This window comes from Rutilus rutilus, assembly GCF_951802725.1.
Source record: "Rutilus rutilus genome assembly, chromosome: 1".
NCBI classification, from domain to species: Eukaryota; Metazoa; Chordata; class Actinopteri; order Cypriniformes; family Leuciscidae; genus Rutilus; species Rutilus rutilus.
The window spans coordinates 32,634,293-32,654,010 of record NC_140209.1 but is presented as its reverse complement, the minus strand read 5'-3'; the positions used below and the strand labels follow the sequence as shown (position 1 = coordinate 32,654,010).

The following is a 19,718-nucleotide window of genomic DNA, read 5'->3' as shown; positions in this document are numbered from 1 at the left end:
TCTCTCTAAATCCCTCCTTTCAGTGAGCCTGCTCTGCTCTGATTGGTCAGATGGCCCAGTCTGTTGTGAATGGTCTACTGCTTACAGCGTGTCGAAAAAGAAACGCCCATTGCCATAACTGAACTTCAGCTTCAGTCCTCAGCAATTGTACACACTTGTAAAGAGTAACAATGGTGTCGATTTTACCATATCAAATTGAGCACAAGTCCGAAATATCGCAAGACCTAGTTGTTCAACCCGAACCTCCATCGCAAGGACGACTTGAGCAGGACGTTTCTCAGTAATACACTAGAGGTTTATTAATAGATGTAATTCAACTGTAATTCCTCACCATCAGCATTAACAAGAGTATGTCCAACGATGTGAACATGTTTAATTTATTGCAGTGAACATAAATTACTGTCTCGATAACAGAGCAAACGTTAGCCCAGCACTAACGCGAATCACTGATGTAACAAAGTTTGTACAACAAATCTTGCTCCATACTTTATCTTGACTCAAAGTAGTAAGAACGCCAGACAAACTGCATTAATTGACAGTTTTAGGTAATAATGGCCCACAGCTGATTAGCAGAACTATTTCAATAAGACAGTAATAACGGGAGTTAGCCGGAGACCTACACAATATAAAACACAAAACTACGTATTCTGAACACCCGGTAAAAAATATACACATCACTAATTAATCATACTTACAGGTTGTGACTCAGGAGCAAGTTGGTCCAAATAAAGTGGTTACTGTCCCATCTTTAATGGATAAGCATTTTGCAAATCCCGAGTTGACCTCGCCGAAATTTGAGAAGCAATCGTCAGAAAAATGAACACAAAAAAAGTTTATACTGCTGTTGTCTCGCTGTGGTAATTTTAACCACTGACTCTTCACATCCTCATTCTTTTGGGTGTATACAAAGATAATTTGAAGTAATTTAGCTGGTTTGAACGTTAAGTTTGGGTTTTTGGGGAGGAACGAAAGAGCCCCGAGGTGAAGGAAAGAAATGTACTAAAATCATTCACTAATAATAGTGTGCATTATTCATACTTAAACGCACAGGAGAACTTCACGAAAAATGTTCACCTATTACACAACAAGCGTGTACACACATGAATTTGTTCTTAACCTCGTTTTGATGTTAATGACTTTGGAGTATTCTAAATTAGCGACAGCATGCAGGATAGCCATCTCCATAAAACAAGCCTAAACCATCTTAACCACACAACCTTTAACCAGCTGTGTATAAGTGAAACCTCACAGCTTGAGCTATAATTGCACATTTTCTTACTCTTTATGATGAAATACACTGAAGAGAAAATTTCCATGGCGAAAATTTCAACTTGAAGGCCACCGAGAGTGATTTCTGCATTTTTGTGGTTTCAGTTGTTCTTACATTTTGTCTGATAGTGTCAAAATTATTATAAATAAACAAAATAATGCTCAAATATTATATATTATTATCAAACAAAATAATTAGATTTTTATTCCATTAGCCTTGACATCCTTGACCCCTTAATTGCTATTCTAAATGAGAAGCGTCAAGAGTCTAACAATCATCGCATAAGTTTAACTTGTTTATGTTTATGCAAACTTTGTGTTCAATGGTTTTTGAAACCACCATTCAGAATATTAAATGGTATAGCTATCTACTACCAATCTCCAGAAAAAAGTGCCTGGTCTGTTAAGTCCACCATTATCATAAGCCTGAATTTGTTCACATGAAACTTTTGTGAACATGTTTCCAGCGCAGGCTTGGTTAAAAGGTCCCATTGCATGGATTATTTTATTATTTTAGAATGTTTCCTGGGGTGCCCTTATAATGTTAGTATGTTTTTTTTAGATCAAAAGTTGTTATAATTTAGAAATAAAAGGCATATTTCCTAGCCTGATTTTAGCCTCTGATTTGAACGCTCTGTTTGAAGGGGCGTGTCTGCTGTGAGACTTCAGTGTAAACGCCCACTGCTGTGATTGGCTGACATGCTTGCATATGAAATATTTAGCATTACATGTGGAACTCTCTCGAAAACTTTTACTATTACAGCTATTATACGTTTTTACTATTACAGCTATCGGGATTAACGAATCGTGAGACGTTTTAAGTATTTAGATCTATTCTCATCACATAAAAGGTTGCAGTGATGAGCATTGAGCAGATGACAGTGTTGATCGCGTGAATGAAGATCTTATTGCAACGCAGTTTCTGATTTCACCAATGCAAACATGAGGTAAGTACAGTAAGAGCTTCGTTATGCAGTGTAACAGCGTCATTGATTTCATAACGAGTTTTGGAAAGTGTCCAGTGTGACTGACAGCTTGGGCGATTGGAAAGGGATTGTTCTTTGATCGCTTTCTGTATATTAATCACAGTTTAAGTAAGATTATTTTCATCCTACTAAGAGAAACGACGTGAAGTTGATCGTTTAGTCACTGGCTTGATTTACTGATGCATAAACAGTATTGAACGACTTTGAGAGAAAGATTATCTGTCTGAACTTGAACAATTACACATCAGAAATTCACATAACCCACTGCTTCTTCAGAGGCTCGGATGAAGGAACTAAAAAAATACTTTTGTGTTCATTTGTACATCCAAACACTGAGCAACTGCCATGCTTCGCTCGTTTGCAAGCCATGATGTCTCACAGAAAAACCAATATTGCGCAGCTCATTTTCTCATGGGCGGCCAAATTCTTTTTGCGGGCAAAAAAGAGAAAGGGGAGGTAACCTTTCCCCTTATGACGACATAAGGGGAAGCTTTCTAGATTCGCCCGTCTGAGCTTTCATTTTCTCAAAAATACCCAGGGCTTGGTTTACACCCATCAAAAAGTCTAGCCACTGGGGGATCATAGGCAGGCTAGGGAAACTCATATTAAGGTTAAAACATTTTCATGCAATGGGACCTTTAGAATCCACAACAAGTCCGATGATAAGACGGCTTCATATGCTTTCGAATCGCACTCGCTGCACTTTCACCGTCATACACACGGTCTGTGCAGCGTCGCTTCAAGTCAAACACGCCGAAATAACTGCAGCGGTGTCTGTCCTGGGCCGTTAAACTTCCTGCCCCAAACACCCTGTGGAATAAAAGTTGACCTCTGAACTGGACACAGATCATTACATACCACTATGGAATGTGTGTGAGGGAGGAAGTAGCTCTGGTTACTGTGAACCTGAGCGCACTCACCAGGAAATCTGGTTCTACAGGCAGGCCAAGCCCAAGCATGACGCATCAAAGGGAGGGTGTAAAAACCGACGGCAAACAAAATGACTGCATCCCTAACGAAAGTAAACAATTAATCATTAATGCTTACTGGGAGTTTCTCAGGACAGAAAGCTCCAGGCTCCCAATTGAGTTCTAGGTACAGGGCAGGGGCAGCAGGTTTGCTTGCTTGAAAGCATTTGCATAAATAATAAATGAAACTGTACCGAGTCAGTTGCTCAGGCCAATAGTCCCACCTCCCTCATCCATCTCCCCTCTATTCTTTCACACTTTTGTCTCGCCAGCACTCCTGGGAGCTGTTCTTCCCTACATCTCAGGCTTCATAGCAGCCTCAACTGCCAGGAGAAAGTACAACAACCGTCTAACTTGTTGTGTTTGTGTGTTACAAACTGCTCTCGACATGGAGGGAACTAATCTGTGCAAACATCAGCATGGGCACCTCTGACAAACAAAACAGAGGTGTTTTTTTCCTTACTTGAACATTTGCTGTGCCATGTCGTGTTTGTTCTAGCGCTTTGATCAGTGACCTAAAACGACTCCGAACAGGGTCTAACAAATGTCTATTGGAGAACGGAGCCAGGAGCGAACTGGCAGCGCAGCACACGCTAGGCATGTGCGCAATGTGACTGGAGAACTTTTTTCCCCAATGCAACTGTTCCACATGCCTCTCACGACTCAAACTTCAGGGTGGGAATGTCCAGCTCGCATGTGACACCTTCACAAGTCTCAAGGCCGTTTGTTATGCTAAGAGGTTTAGTAGAAGAATATTCAGAATATTCAGTAGGTACAGTTTCATGGGAGTGTTTGGTCACTTTAATTTACTAAAATGCAACATTAGTACCGCAAAACCGAGCTAGACCATCCATTTAAAAAAGATATAAAGTGAGTTGAGTTGCTTTACTAAGGACACCTGAGGAATACTGTCTGGTTAAACAAGCGAAGGATGTTAGGATGTTACTTAATAGGTCCATTCTAAGACCAGCACAGAAATAGATTAAAAAAAAAAACAAGGACAAACTTCCTAAGAAAAAAAGTGGCCCTATATTAAATGCAGACCTCGTGAAGCAATTGAAGGTTGCCAACTAAAAACAGATATTTTCAGCATTAGGAAACATCTACAAACTTTTTTCTCCCAGATGTGTTTCAGTGTTTAAAAAAAGATTTGAAATATCTGCAGTGAACCAAATGATGTCGTATATTAATATAAAAAAATAAATAATCATTTAAATATGCTTATTTGCAGTGAGTCTAAGATGAATACTGACTAAAGTTGCTAAATCATAGCCGGGTGAACCCTCTCCTTTTGCCACAACAAATACACCACCCCCTTCTTCCTCTGAAAAACCCACCCCCTCCCCCTGCTTACTCACACACCCCCTCCGTCCCTCCGGGAGGCTGCCTGTTCGGGGCTTTTAGCTTTCTTACCAACAATGCCACCCTTTAAAACACTATTTTGAGGCCATTCTGGGGAAAACTCCCAGTGAAGGACAATATTAAAAAATATTACTGACCCGACAAAGTGACGACTACAAAATAATGCAAAAACGAGTAATACAAACCAAAAGACTACAACAAAAACTTAAAGTCTATGAATATTAACTTCATCAGGAGTAAACAACAAGCTAGAAAGCAACACAAAGAGATACTGCACAAGCAAACAACACTGGTGATCAGTTGTGTAATGTTCAGAAAAGCAAATTCACAAAAAGCTGATCAGTTTTACCTTTTAACAGGGACAGAGCAATGTGCAATTTTTTCCAAAAGGGCATCCAGCGTCTGAAAATCCAGCAAATCATTGGACTTGGAATGCATTTTGTAATCCATTTATGTGGAATCAAAAGCAAAACAGAAAGGGAACTAAAGGCAAGAAAAGTTCGTCACTCGATCCCAAAACACAGTAACCTCTCGCTCTCAAATCTCCAGTTCTGACGTATGTGTCCCAAAATCCACTGCGCCAAATACATGTTAATCCATAGTTAGTCCACCATAGTCCTGAGAGAAAGGTTTCGCGGTTCCTGAGAAGCCTCTGATCGTAGTCTCGCGGGCGGGCAAGTGTGTGTGATAGAGAGGCGCAGAGGCCTGAGGCCGGCTGGATCTGTTAGCTCTGTGCGCCGGTCGGCTCTCGACACCCTCCCCCCGTCAGCAGCACAACGGCCCAGTTGCCACAGGCACTTCGCCCCATTGTGTGTCCACCCGAGGCCTCTCACACAAACCACCTCCAGCGGGGCGCCAGAAAGCGGGGGAGAGCGAGAGCGAGCGAAGTAAAACCCAGAATGCGCACTTTCTTTCTCTCACTCGTTCGCCGAGAACAGCGTGCTCTTACTCAACAGTGAAAATGGCTCTGGCGCTTCCTCATTGAGAAGAGGCTCTACCCACACACCCCTCCCTCGGCTCTCTCCGGCGCTTGCTCATTCTCTAACCCCTCCCTTCTTTCACCATCAATAGCTTGAGCACTCTCCACTCTCCACCCTCCCTCTCTCTCTCTCTCTTCCTGCCTCTTTCTCTCTCCTCAGCACACACACACACACACACACACACCTTTAGCTCCCCACCCCCTTCCTCCCTCCATTTCACCCTCCCCCACTCATTCTTTTCAGACGATCTCCTGCGTGCCTCCCCCACTACACCGAGGGCCGTCTTATCTGCTGCCTCTCCACACGCCGCACACATTCACACGTCTAGACTGCACCGGCACAAAAAACAAGCCACACTGGGGCGGTCCAACCGGCGCACAGAAACTGCCCTCCGTGCCAAACTACACGGATGCACGAGACGCTGAAGCTCAGATGGGAGGGTTTACAAGGAGTAGATGGAAACGGTGAGTGAGTGGACCCAGGGGAGGATGAATTAGAGGACAACACAGGGGTATACCTCCATAAAACACATGAAAATACTCCTTGGACACCACTCGCTTAATGCGAGAGGATGTTGATTTTGGTAGTGTCAAACTGAGGGGAGGATTTTTTTTTCATGTGTTCTTTGAGGTAACGTTGTCACTTTCCTGTACTGGTGCATGATTCACAAACTCTGATACAGACACCTCAAGTTTGGTGTGAAAATTATGAGCGTTTATTTCGCATCAGGGTTCTTGGTGTTGAGTCTGGAGCCGACCGGTTGATCGCTTGATAGCTTTCATGTCATCGCTGTTCCTCATGTGTTTCTAAACATGTTTGTCCTCATGTCTGAATGACGATGTACTCCATGGAACAGAGTAAAGCATCATAATTCATTCATATGACTCATGCGCTATATTAGAAGTCGCCTGAAGCAATGCTGTAGATTTGTGAAAGTAAAAGACAGAAGTCAATATTCACTAAAAATCTTTCCCTTTTTTCACAACTCTCATTTGTCATTTGTAATTCCTTGCAACTCGTTTGCATATTCAAACAAGAGACTCGTGAGAACTAAAAGCTGTTGATCTCACTGAAGTTAAACCTTGATGTTTGAACACGCGCAAGTGCAAATGACATTTGAGAAGATTTTCAGAAAGTTGCAATTTAATTCAGGTCTATTTATCACACAAAGCTTTTGCAGATAACACCTTACAATAAGGTTTCATCTGTTCACATTAGTTAACTACACTAGTAAACATGAACTAAGAATGAACAGAGCATTTATTAATCTGATGTCATGTACATTTCAACATTTACTAATACGCTTTTAAAAGTACTTTTGGTGTGTTCGCACTGCAGGAACTAGGAACGATTTAGTTCTTTGGGGGAACTAAATTAGATCCTACTTCAGATTAGGGTCTAAACCAGCATTATAGGAACTACCAGAGACGTAAGTGTTCATTGATTTGCCACACACGCATGTCAAACACCGGCACCTAACATTCTTAAAATGTGTAAACATTTACTCCACAAACATGGAAAACAGCGATAACGGCATTTACCTGTTGTCTGCAGCATTGGGGGAATTAGTTCTCGGGGAACTATTCGAGTGGCTAGTTCCTATAACCAAGTTCCTAGAACTACTCAGTGCGAAAGCCCCTAAAAAAAAGCTTGAATATATTTAGCAACTTCACCAGCACACCAACTCAAATTCTAGAGCAAGAATAGCATTTATTTATTTATTTTTACAATAGACGGAAGATCTTCTTGAGCTTTATCAGCAGGTAAAACTGTTAATTACAGTCATGAGGCAAAGTTACCTCTAAAATATAGATTTATCGGAGCCCTTTGGCACTTTTATTTGCAGGAAGCTGAAGGCAGTATATTCCTCAAGTGTACACAGGCTGACTAGACTGTTTTTAGGAAGAACAACTTAGAATACCACATCACTACACAATACAAAAGAACACTACATTTCAAATCCATTTATCATGTCTTTTCTTTCCACTCTTGTCTTAAACACTGTGAATCTCAGAAAGCAGACAGTCCTAAAATATCTTCCCTTGTTTCGCCATGAAGATTTATCTTCACTGCTTAAAACATGTCTGGTGAGTATGATTTATTAATTCTTCTGCTGAAAGCCTTGACAACATCTTGCCACATAACCATGAGTGACTAAAAGGGATGCAAATCTTCATGACAGCAAATTTATTTATTTATTTTTGGTTATCAATTCAAAATTGATTTAGTAAAAATGTGTTCGATCGTGCCAAAATGTTAGATCGGATGGATCCCCATGTCAGAAATATTAAATATATTAGATTCAACCAAGGGGTGCCGAATCCCTGCCAGAAGATATAAGTCTTCCATCAGCCTAAGAGTTCGACTGCGAGAGCCAAGGAAGAGCAGAAGCAGTGAGAAACAATGGAAAATTACTGCTTCAAAACATCGTCCTGTGACGTTAAAAACCTGGAAATGGAGACATTATTTTATCTCCAACTCGTGAAGACAAACATGCTTTCAAACCACACAATCATAAGATTAAACAATAAGGATTGCAAGAGGAAGGAAATAAGTAAAAAAGTAATATAAAATATAAAAATTACATTAATAATAATAATAATAATAAGGATAAATGATAAATCAAATGTCAACTAGACAAGTGACTGATTATAAAATTATTATAAAATTAAATCATAAAAACAGTAAATAAACAAATGTATGATTGCATTCTTAAAATCTTTAGATCTTTCAAATGGGAAGTTGTTCTCAATCTGTTTTCTAAATGTCTTGAAACATGATTACATGATAATAAATGATCAATTTCGGTAATTTGTACTGTATATGAACACGAATGTGCTATAACTAGTAGTAAAGAGGAAGAGATGATCAGTTCATGTGTGTGTCGTGCCACATTAAAGAGCGCTAGAACTATATTGCTTGAAATTCATGATAAGTGACAATTTGAAATCAACTCGTTTCATATCAAAAAGTAACAAAGCTTATTGCAATTTATTGGATGGGAGGCATGTAACAAATAATGTTTAGAATGTCTTATGCATCAAATGAAAAAAAAGCAAAAAAGATCAATCTATTCCTTTAAAAAAAAAAAAGCAATTATTTGATGGGTTTAATGTAAGGTGATATTGATTTATTTTTTGTTTCTTTGAATAAATGAAAGCGTGGATTCTTATTGCAACTGAAGATAATGACGTCCCGACTCCGAGCACACTGCCTAATGTCACAAACTTTGCTATTTTGTTGGAGGAAGAGATTTTCAAAAATGCTTCAGACCTGTAATCTGCAGTTTCTTACTCTTTGCCTTGGACTTTTGAGTACTTTGAGCTTTTTTATATTGTTTTAATTTATTGTTGTATTAATTTTATAGTTAAGGAGTATGGTTGTGGTGTTTGACACTGTTCATATTTCCATTTCCATATGTAAAAAGGAGTTTTTGCTGCTGGTTTCTATTAAAAGTTAGGACAAAACTTCCAAGCCTGCAGTTATAGCTTTATTTCATAACCTTGTTTTAATGTTAACTAGAGCAAAACACCTTTTTCAATAAACCCACATCCTTTGAGGTAGCCTATAATCAAGAAAACATTACAAGTTTACATTTATTAATTCAAATAAACAAGTTGACTTGGAAATTTAAGTTAAGTCAACTTTTTATTTTTTATTAGTGTACAATGCTTTGGTGTTACTTCCACTGTATGGAAAATCAGGAGTTTGGAATGACAGGAGCGTGAGCAAATATGACAATTTTCATTTTTGCGTGAACTATTCCTTTAGGCACAGAACTACACAATGTTTCTGTGACAGCCTCTCATTCCCCTAAAGACCTACAGACTACATCAACTCTCTCCTCCCCTGATGGCATCATCACACCATCTGTTCACACACACACACCTCATCATCATCATCATGACTCAGGCTAATTTCCTTCCACCCCCCTCTCCCCTCTCTGCCACCTTTACCTCACTTTCAGTTCAGGACCACCCAGTTACACAGTGGTCACAGTCACACACGCTGAAAGTCAGCACAGAGAAAAACAGTGGAACGGAAGAGTGGAGGTTTGTGAGCTCCTGTAACTGGTAGAAGGTCACAGAGGGAAAAAAATGAAATGAAATGAAATGACAGTGACTGTCGAAGCTGAATACTCTCAAGTCAGCAGCTGATCATTTACAACCAAGGTTTATAGATCGACATTTGTCTATTTATAAGCCTTTTTTTTTTAATCAAAACATACATTTTAAAATGTATGTATTCGGCAAAATTATTTTTAGGCTTATCTGAGTCCATCAGAGGAAAATTTCAATATTTCAAACCTTGTACCCAAGATGATTGAAAATGTAAATGTAATTGGAGTAATTAAAAATGCATTTATATGTCACAAGAATACATAAGAGCAATAATTTACCTTCATACTTTTTTTACTAACATTTATGCATGCAAATTGTTCCCAAATCTATTAAAAGATTCCAGAGGCCCCCCCAAAAAATGCGTATGTTGTGACCAAGGACCCCATGAACAGGCTGTACTTCTATCCCTCAAAGCCTCGCATTAATTCATGTCACATTAAACCCAGTGTCTACTCTAAGGTCCATGTAGATTTGATTCTGTCTCATTAAAGGACACTTGTAAACAATCATTCTAGCCCAAAAGGGAGATGGATTTACATTAGAAGCTAACAAGCAATTAGCACGTATTGAACGCCAGTGAGAATAAAAGTGGGGTGTTGTGTTGGCCATGTGAAAGTGACAGATCTCTAAACAGATGAAGTCACAACAGCAGATACAATGTCGATGAACGGGTGAACACATGATGTGGCAGGGACAATCCTGTGTAAGCTTCTTTCTAAACCAACACTCGCCTTCTGCGAAGACAAAAAAAAAAAGAGTCACTTTTGACTTTTACGTTGTTTGATACTTTCATTCGCAGTTGCGGTACAGAGGGGCGAAAGTCGAGTGTGTGCGCGTGCTGGAAGAAAGCTGTGGGCAGGACTGACAGATCTGAACATAAATATTCTTCTTCAGTTGTTTAGGCTACGCGGGAACCACCGGAACTTCCTGTAAATGGTCTGAAAGTCCGAACCAAACAGAAAATGCTTTCACACTAGAAACGAACCGAACCTTTGCTCGGTTTGATCCGGGCCGAGACTACCTCTTTTCGTCGGACCAAATTTCATCTGTTCGGTCCGGGGGAGCTTTCACACCTGTAATTTTGATTCGGACCAAACTGAAAAGTCCGAAAGTCCGGACCAAACAAGGTAGGTGTGAAAGGGCCCTTAAACACTAATGCCAAAGGTAGTGTCCAAAATAGAGTAAATCACCTTTTGAAAATAACTTCATAATTAAATTAAAGTTTGTATTAAATTACAGTGAATAGTGAACACATTTTTATTTTTCACTGAATCATAAGCCCCTTTCACACAGCGCGATGATCCCGGCAAATTGCCGGGAAATTGCCAGAACGCCTTCTGTGTGAACGCAAACACGACCCGGGATTGATGCCGGCATCGATGTGTGCGTATCATATGCACGTAAAAACTCATTTTCGCGTATAAATTGCACGATAAATACAGAGAAATCGCATCTCATAAGCAAACTTAAGACGCTGCTGAGACATTACAAGTCACATCGATGTCACGTGTCTTTACGAGATTTTTACGGGTTGTGTGTGAACGCACTCTCTGATTCCGGAAAATCACTGCCAGTGTGAATGAACCAAAATCAAACGAACCCGGGTCAAATCCCGGGTCACTTTATCCGTGTATTTTCCGGAATCTCTGTGTGAAAGGGGCTATTCATTCATTCAAAAAGATTTGTTCAAAAATTGCTGATTTATCCAGCAATGAAACAAGTAAAGTCTCTATGAATGAGTCATTGAATCATTCATCAAACCCAATTTTAAAAAAGAATCCTAAGTTAAACATTTTTAAATTTTAAACAGCAATTAACATTGTCAAAATCTCTAGTAAATGACATCGTTTTGTAGTTGTCTATTCAGAATCAGAAAAGAGATCTCTATTTAAATAACCGAACCAACCCCTAAAAGTTAACCGTCACAAAAACTTGTAGCCTACATCAATAAGATTTGGCTTATTTCTGAACATTTTTACACAAAACGTCTTCACAAACACAAGGTATCGCTCAATTAGGGAGGACATTTGGCCTCACACACACACACACACACAGTGCTTCCTGACCCACCAGAGGGGACAGGAACCCTAACCTTTGACCTTAATTGCTCACATTCCAGGTAAACCTATCCAGCCCAACCATCTGCACTCACTTTTATTGCCCCATCCCATGACTCAACCACTCCTTTAAGTGTGTGGGGGGGTGTGTGAGAGTATGGGAAATCTGTACGTTTTCCATGTCTTTAGGCTGTGTATATTGCTGGGGGGAGGAAGAGACGGCCTCCAATTTCACATTCTGTCAGGAAACCCTCTGCAGCCAGAGCCTGGCCAACCAGCGGCAATCCCTCCACCCAGTGCACGTGCCTTCCCCAACACCGCCTGAGACAATACAGCAGCTGCCCGAGTGACAAAGCACAACTCTGAGAGGCTGGGACGACCCTCACCAGCATTTGGTGACTGTTTCTGTGTGTGTGTGTGTGTGTGCTCCTGCATTCAAACATAGATGGGATTGGGGAGGGTAGGGGAGTGAGAAGAACAAGGGGGATGGGAGGAATGGATGAGAAGACGGTGGCGGCGGCAGAGAGCGCCTTCAGATTTCTGAGCCCATTAATCATCTGAACGTTTGAGAAGCCCAAGCCAACAGGGACCTGGCTGGAGAGAACAGGGACAAGTAATCTGCTCTGCCTGCATATGTGTGTGTGTGTGTGCGTGCGAGTGTGTGTGTGTGTGTGTGTGTGCGTGCGAGCGAGTGTGTCTGCATCAGGGAGGAGTATAAACGGTAAAGCAGTTGAGAGTGAGCACATGAAGAAAAGAGGCAAGTACAGGATACCCAAAAAACAAGACAATGAAAGGCTTTCATGTGGCCCATTGAGTGAAACGCTCAAAAAGAGCTCTCCTCTCTTCCCCATCTGCTCCTAACGTAAGCCTCCTGTGGCACACAAGAGACATCTGTCGTTTGCGGCGGTGTGCCCTGCGCTGACACAGTAGCCATACACTGGCACACAAGAGCGCCAACAGACACCTTGACCATTCTCTGTCTCCTGTCAAACAGCCGCTGCGCTGCACACACCCGTCGCAGCTCGTACACGCTCACAGCAGCACACACGTCCTCTGGAGGACACAGATCTTCTTCAAAAGGGCACAAGCAGAAACAAGTCAACTATTTTTTGACACAGATACAAACACTCATGCGCACAGCCCTAAAGACTAGCTGAAAATGTTTGCTGCCTGGTGTAGTTTTGTAAATTCATGAATAAGATAAATCATTACACTCAACATAAAAGTCCCGCCTTCCTTTAAATGGCCAATTTCCTTTTTTGTTTACACTAAAGCACTTAACTTGAACAGCCTGAAAAAGACTGTTTTTAGTGTGATTTTATCTTAAACCATTTCTGACGGCACTACTGTAAGATTTTATTTGTGATTTGAAATACACTACCAGTCAAAAGTTTGGGGTTATTTGGGGTATTACAATTTAAAATAAGGGTTTCGTATTGTATTTTATTTTAAAATGTAATTTATTCCTGTCATGCAAAGCTGAATTTTCAACATCGTTACTCCAATCTTCAGTGTCACATGATCATTATAAATGTCATTATTGCCAGTTGATCAATTTAACACATCCTTGCTGAAAAGTATCAGTTCTATATATATATTATTTTTTATTATCTTACTGACCTCAAACTTTTGAAAGGTAGTGTATGTTTTATGACACGCACATCCAGAGCACAAGCTCCCATTACATCAACGTTCACACAGCAGATGCAATCGTTTTTCGATGCACTTTCACTGGGCATTAACCTAGAGATCATTAGCCTAAGATAATAACAGAACGAGCGTCCGCTCAAGCATGATTACTATATTGTACTGGGAACTACACCGTTTTTATTTGCTATACAATCTAAAAGTGCACTTTAGTTAACTGAGGATACATAAAGCAAACAGACTAAAGCCTCCCAAACAAGAGGGGGATCAAAGGATTTTTAGCAAAGATGGAAACAGTTCAGCAGTAGAGGTCCTGAAACTGAAGAGCTGCTGTGCATTACACAAACATACCACTGATCCATATTATACACTGAGAAACTGACAAAGAGATTTATTCTCTACTGTCCTAAATTAAGAGTCTGACGAGCACAAATTGTGATGTTTTCTTTAAAAGCTGATCTTAAGTGTTGGTCCTAACACGCTGTAGCTTTTAAATTCATTATTATTCCTTTTTTTCCCCACTTACGTTAGCCAAGTTTTTTTTCCCGATTTTTACAAACATTTTGCACCCTCTCTCTGATCCTTAAGATTTAAACTGTCAGCGATGAGCATTTTCTCCAACCTGCAAATTCACTGTCATTTAAAGTACAGTTTTAAACTTCTAAAATAGCCTATTTTTAAAGTAATTGTAAGAAGACTCATCAAAAAAGATCCACGCTGAAATGCGCAACACAAATGATTAAGATCAGTCTGAAAAGATCAGCGACACGGTTTAAAAATAAACTTCTGCTACTTGTTTCTAAAGTTGGGATTCCTCAGAAAGATGCGCAGCGGGGCAGGAGCGAGACACAGCCAGGAACACGAAAGTTTTGGGAAAAGTTCCTTGATATTATATAAGAAAATGTATTGTTCTAAAAATACAGTGGGGATGAAGAACTTCCCGTAGTTTGGTGCGTCAACAGCTTCAACACATACAAGACTTGCATAAATACCAAAAATAAATTGTAATAATTATTATATACCCCAAATTATTCAGACACCAGTTATAATTTCTTATATCTTTTTAACTAGTGGGTGCAAAGTCAGGATAGGAAAATAAAGTAAACTGTGACATATTATACCCAAAAATTCTTCATACAGTGGACAACCAGTAAAATCTATAAAAATTTGGGACCAAAACTGATTCAGACACTTTGACCTGACCATGTTTTGCTTAAGTGTTTTAAAATCAAAAGCTTTCTGGTAAAATCTTAGTAAAGTGAGCTTACTAAAAACGTTGTCTTACTTCAAAAGCAGGACACAGTCCAATAAAATATGTTTGATAGACAGGGGGATATTGCAGAACATACATGGAGTTGGATTTTCACCTTTCAGTAGAAATGACTTGAATGTTGATTCAGTAGCAGTCACAAACAAATTAGATGTGATGACAGCCAAATAAATGCATGCGCAAAATATAATAACGTAACATAATACAATAATTTATGTAGTTTTATTTTACATTGTTTGTGCATTTCACTTTATATTACTGCCAGTTTTAATACATTACATTTTTGTTGTGGCATGGTGTTAAAGGGGTGGTATAATGCCCTTTTCACAAGATGTAAAATAAGTCTTTGATGTCCCCAGAGTGTGTATGTGAAGTTTTAGCTCAAAATAGCCCACAGATATTTTTATATAGCATGTTAAAGTTGTCACTTTTTGAGGGTGAGTAAAAATACATCGTTTTGTGTCTGTCCCTTTAAATGCAAATGAGCTGCTGCTCCCCGCACAGGGGGGCGGAGCTTCAACAGCTTGTGTTATTTTACCTGTTAATGGACATGCACTGAAATGGACATTTCAAAAACTTTTAGCATTTTATGTTTAAACCGGAGTCAGACAATGATGGAGAGACTCAAGAAGAGGTGACAACATGTAGAAGCAACAGGACATTTCTGAATGGTTAGTTGATGAGTTTATGCTGCTGATGTGGAGTTAACTATCTTCTAGTCATTGATTAGCATATTCTGTCATGATAATCTATAACTCGTGTTCAGGGGGTGGGGTTTATGTAAATTTTAGGGTTGGTGATGTCACTAACCCAGGAGGAAGCTTGTGTGGTCCCTACCAGCCGTTTGTTGTAGTCCTTAAAAAACGATTTCTTTAAAAGAAAGTATCTCCCTTTGCTTTGAACTTTGAGCGTCGTAACTTTGCAGATGTTGTTTATGTTCAAACAGCAACATTACACACTAACTAAAGTTAGAAAAATGAAATCAATCAACCACCCCTTTAACCCTGTGAGACACCAAATCACCATGTTTTGAAGGACTGCCTCTCAAGGTAAATATGTTTGCTGTGAAAATGTAATAAAAGCATTCAGACTCCAGAGACATGATCATGATCTAACGTACACAAACCCCGCATTTTATAAAGCCGTTAGCCTATTTGGCAGACATTATTTAGAGATTAAGCTTTTATTACCCGGCAGGAATTATGACGGGACTGAATGGAAGAAGCTGTCAGGTTATTGACTCACATTTTTGTCTCTCGTGTGAAGAGTCTCTTATCTGTGCGCACACATCTTCTCCAAGAGCACTCAGCAGAAGAGCTGCCTTCACGCGGTCCAGAGAGAAGTCACCAGCTCAGACGCAGGCTACGCTGATCACACGGTACGAGGGCCACTACTGTAGATAGACAGAGAGAGACAGACAGATGAGTGACTTGTTTGAAGTCTTCACACATTTAACAGCAGCACTCACACAGTAAGCAGTCTTTCTTCACCTCGAACTCTCATTCACTGATACGCACGATCAAACGGGCTGCAGCTTCCCTGATGCCTTTTAGAAATTAAATTTAAATCACTCATTACGAAAGGCACCTTTTGCTCTGATACATTCAAAGATGTGGCGCACACATCACAAGGGGGTGTGCAAAACTACCTTTTTAAATTTGACTAGTTGGTGGGTCACCTGAATGGCTACTCAACTAATTGGTCTTAAAAGGGATGGGTTGTCTTCGTTCTCATGCCATTCTTTTTTCAAGCGAAACACAAAAGGAGACATTTTGAAGAACGTTTTGTTTTTGTACATGCAATGAAAGTCAGTGGGGTACAAAACAACATTGACTTTCATTGCAAAAAACATTTTTCAAAACGGGGAATCAATTATTTCTTTTTTAAACCCTTTTAAGCAGAAGGCCTGTATTATTAGGATGATTTTGGGTTCACCTGACCCCCTATACACATTACGAGGCGTTCATCTAACAGCGTTCTTGTGTTCAAATGACTGGAATGGAACAGATTGAAGACAAATTCTTAAAAAGACTATTTTACCTTGAGAAGTCATTTTGAAAGTGCAACACTTAAGGTGGAAACGCAACGGCCAAAGGAGTCTGTCTGAACGTGTGTGGCTGTAGCAGTGGTGAACTAGACGAGATTCAATTTAAATATGCAATTTTTCTGAGAGACTTTAACCAAATCATGCCATCTCCGCGCCACTTAAAACATCAAAACAACAAAAAAATAGGGATGCACAATATATCAGTCACTATATTGGTATCGGCCGATATACAGTATCTCACAAAAGTGAATACACCCCTCACATTTCAGCAAACATTTTAGTACATCTTCTCAAGGGACAATACTATAGAAATGAAACTTGGATATATTCTAGAGTAGTCAGTGTGCTGCTTGTATAGCAGTATAGATTTACCGTCCTCTGAAAATAACTCAACATACAGCCATTATTGTCAAAATAGCTGGCAATAAAAGTGAGTACACCCTAAGAGAACATGTCAAAACTGTGTCCAAAGTGTCAATATTTTGTGTGAGCACCATTGTTATCTAGCACTGCCTCAATCCTCCTGGGCATGGAGTTCACCAGAGCTGCACAGGTTGTTGCTGGGACCCTCTTCCACGCCTCCATAATGACATCACGGAGCTGCTGGATGTTAGACACATGGTGCTTCTCCACATTCCGCTTGAGGACGCCCCACAGGTGCTCAATAGGGTTCAGGTCTGGAGAAATACTTGGCCACTCCTTCACCTTCAGCTTCCTCAGCAAGGCAGTTGCCATCTTGGCAGTGTGTTTGGGGTCATTATCAATGCCGTTCGGCCCAGTTTCTGAAGGGAGGGCATCATGTTCTGCTTCAGAATGTCACAGTACATGTTGGAATCCATGTTTCCCTCCATGAAGCGCAGCTCCCCAGTACCAGCAGCACTCGTGCAGCCCCAGACCATGATGCAACCACCACCATGCTCGACTGTAGGCAAGACACAATGTTCTTGGTACTGCTCACCAGGGCGTCGCCACACATGCTGGACACCATCTGAGCCAAAGAAGTTTATCTTAGTCTCAGCAGACCACAGGACTTGGTTCCAGGAATTCATGCTCTTGGACAGGTTGCTTTCAGCAAACTGTTTGCGGGCTTTCTTGTGAGCCAGCTTCAGAAGAGGCTTCCTACTGGGACGACGGCCATGCAAACCGACTTGTTGCAGTGTGCGGCATATGGTCTGAGAACTGACAAGCTGACCTTCCGCTTCTGCAACCTCTAAAGCAATGCTGGCGGCACTCATGCGTCTGTTTTTTGAAGCCAGCTTCTGAACTTGACGCACAGCACGAGGACTCAACTTCTTTGATTGACCCTTGCGAGGCCTGTTACGAGTGGAACCCGTCTTGGAAAACCTCTGTTTAACCCTGGCCTGCACTGTAACTCAGTTTCAGGGTGTTACCAATCTTCTTATAGCCTAGGCCATCTTTGTGGAGAGCAACAATTCTAATTCTCAAATCCTTAGAGAGTTCTTTGCCATGAGGTGCCATGTTGAACATCCAGGTGTTCAGTATGAGAGAATTGTACTCAAAGCACACATTATAACTGCTCTAATACAAGATACACAAATTTGATGCCTTTTGATGCAAGCTGTTTTGACAATAATGGCTGTATGTTGAGTTATTTTCAGAGGACGGTAAATCTACACTGCTATACAAGCAGCACATTGACTACTCTAAAATATATCCAAGTTTCATTTCTATAGTATTGTCCCAAGATATATTGTGATTGTGAAGATATACTAAAATGTTTGCTGAAATGTGAGGGGTGTACTCACTTTTGTGAGATACTGTATGTTCAATTTAATGTTGTCGACCCAATACAAAAATGTGGTTGATATATTAAAGCCGATAAATAATGGATTATTTCCTTCAGCTGAGACAGTTCAGATGCGCACTGTTCGCCATAATTGTTTTAAATTGCTTGAAATATGATTGGAATCACGCTGAAAAGGAAAAGTGCGGCTTTAGTGACGTCACTAAAGCCGCATTCTGAAAACAGGTCGTTGGGAGACACTGCTGATGATTTATGGGGATTAATAAAAAAGGAGAGAGTGGATTTTTATCACAATTGGGGGGTTGTGTACACACACTGCCAACACACATTTATGTCCAAACAGCATGCAAAAGTGAATTTTGCATAATAGGTCTCCTTTAAATGCTTTGGCATTAACTGTTTAATGTTTTGAACTAAAATTAAACTTTAACATAAGCTTGTTGTGTATATTGCCTAATCGTAATCCTTGTTCAGAAATGGTGACAAAAACTTAAAAAAAATTTAACTAACTTAAAAAATTACGTATTTTTCGTTAAACGTAATTTAAATAAACGAATATTCGATTTTTATGAGCCTGAATATATATATATATATATATATATATATATATATGTCTGATGTGTCATATAGAATGCATTAGGTTAAGTAAATTAACGCTGTAGCAAAGCACAGTTTACCGGTGATCATCCTCAGTGCATGCGGCTCAAAAAGCAATGCACAACGTTAATAACTATGATTGGGACTGTCATATTACATAACATTGTAAAGAGAATAGTACTGTAAAAAATGTTGTGAATTCTTTGGGTTTAGTTGCAGTGTATCAGCGTGTTGTTACGGGAAGAGCGCATCCACAGCAGGAGTTACACATTCTGACTAGCACATAACTTAGGCCTAGTTCAAGATCACTTGTGCATTCGCATCATTTTGCGCAGATATAAGTTGTAATATTATATTAATGCTATATAAGTATCTGATTAATCTCATATAGGTTTTGTTAAGTATCTTACATCTAATTATTTTCTTATCAGTGCATCCCTAAAGACTGATATAGTATTTTCTTATACGGCACTCTCCAATTATCATTGTTTTATTTATAACTTAAAGAAATATTCTTATCAGTGGAGCTTTTCCTAAATAATTCAGCCCTAAAAGGATTTTGCTGTTTAAAACATCTTCAGAGTAAAAAAAAAGTAATGTTTCAGCTTTGTTCTTTTCCATGCAGATGCACTCAAGAAAATCACTCGCC

The 19,718-nt window shown here is 39.9% G+C and overlaps 1 protein-coding gene across 3 annotated transcripts in view; it reads right to left on the bottom strand.

The window, feature by feature from the left end:
• Positions 1-19,718, bottom strand: part of brd4 (bromodomain containing 4) — a 54,622-nt gene that overhangs the window by 27,311 nt on the left and 7,593 nt on the right. The window contains exon 2 of one of the 3 annotated variants that reach the window (XM_084423847.1): positions 15,906-16,053. The exons of 1 other annotated variant lie outside the window; for it this stretch is intronic. Coding sequence is in view for 1 of the 2 variants with exons in the window: in XM_084423846.1 (XP_084279972.1) it covers positions 4,935-5,035 (101 nt within the window). In the remaining variant the exon portion in view is untranslated. Of the gene's footprint in view, positions 1-4,934; positions 5,558-15,905; positions 16,054-19,718 lie in introns of those variants that run through there. One more of the 3 variants, XM_084423846.1, reaches the window with a different exon arrangement.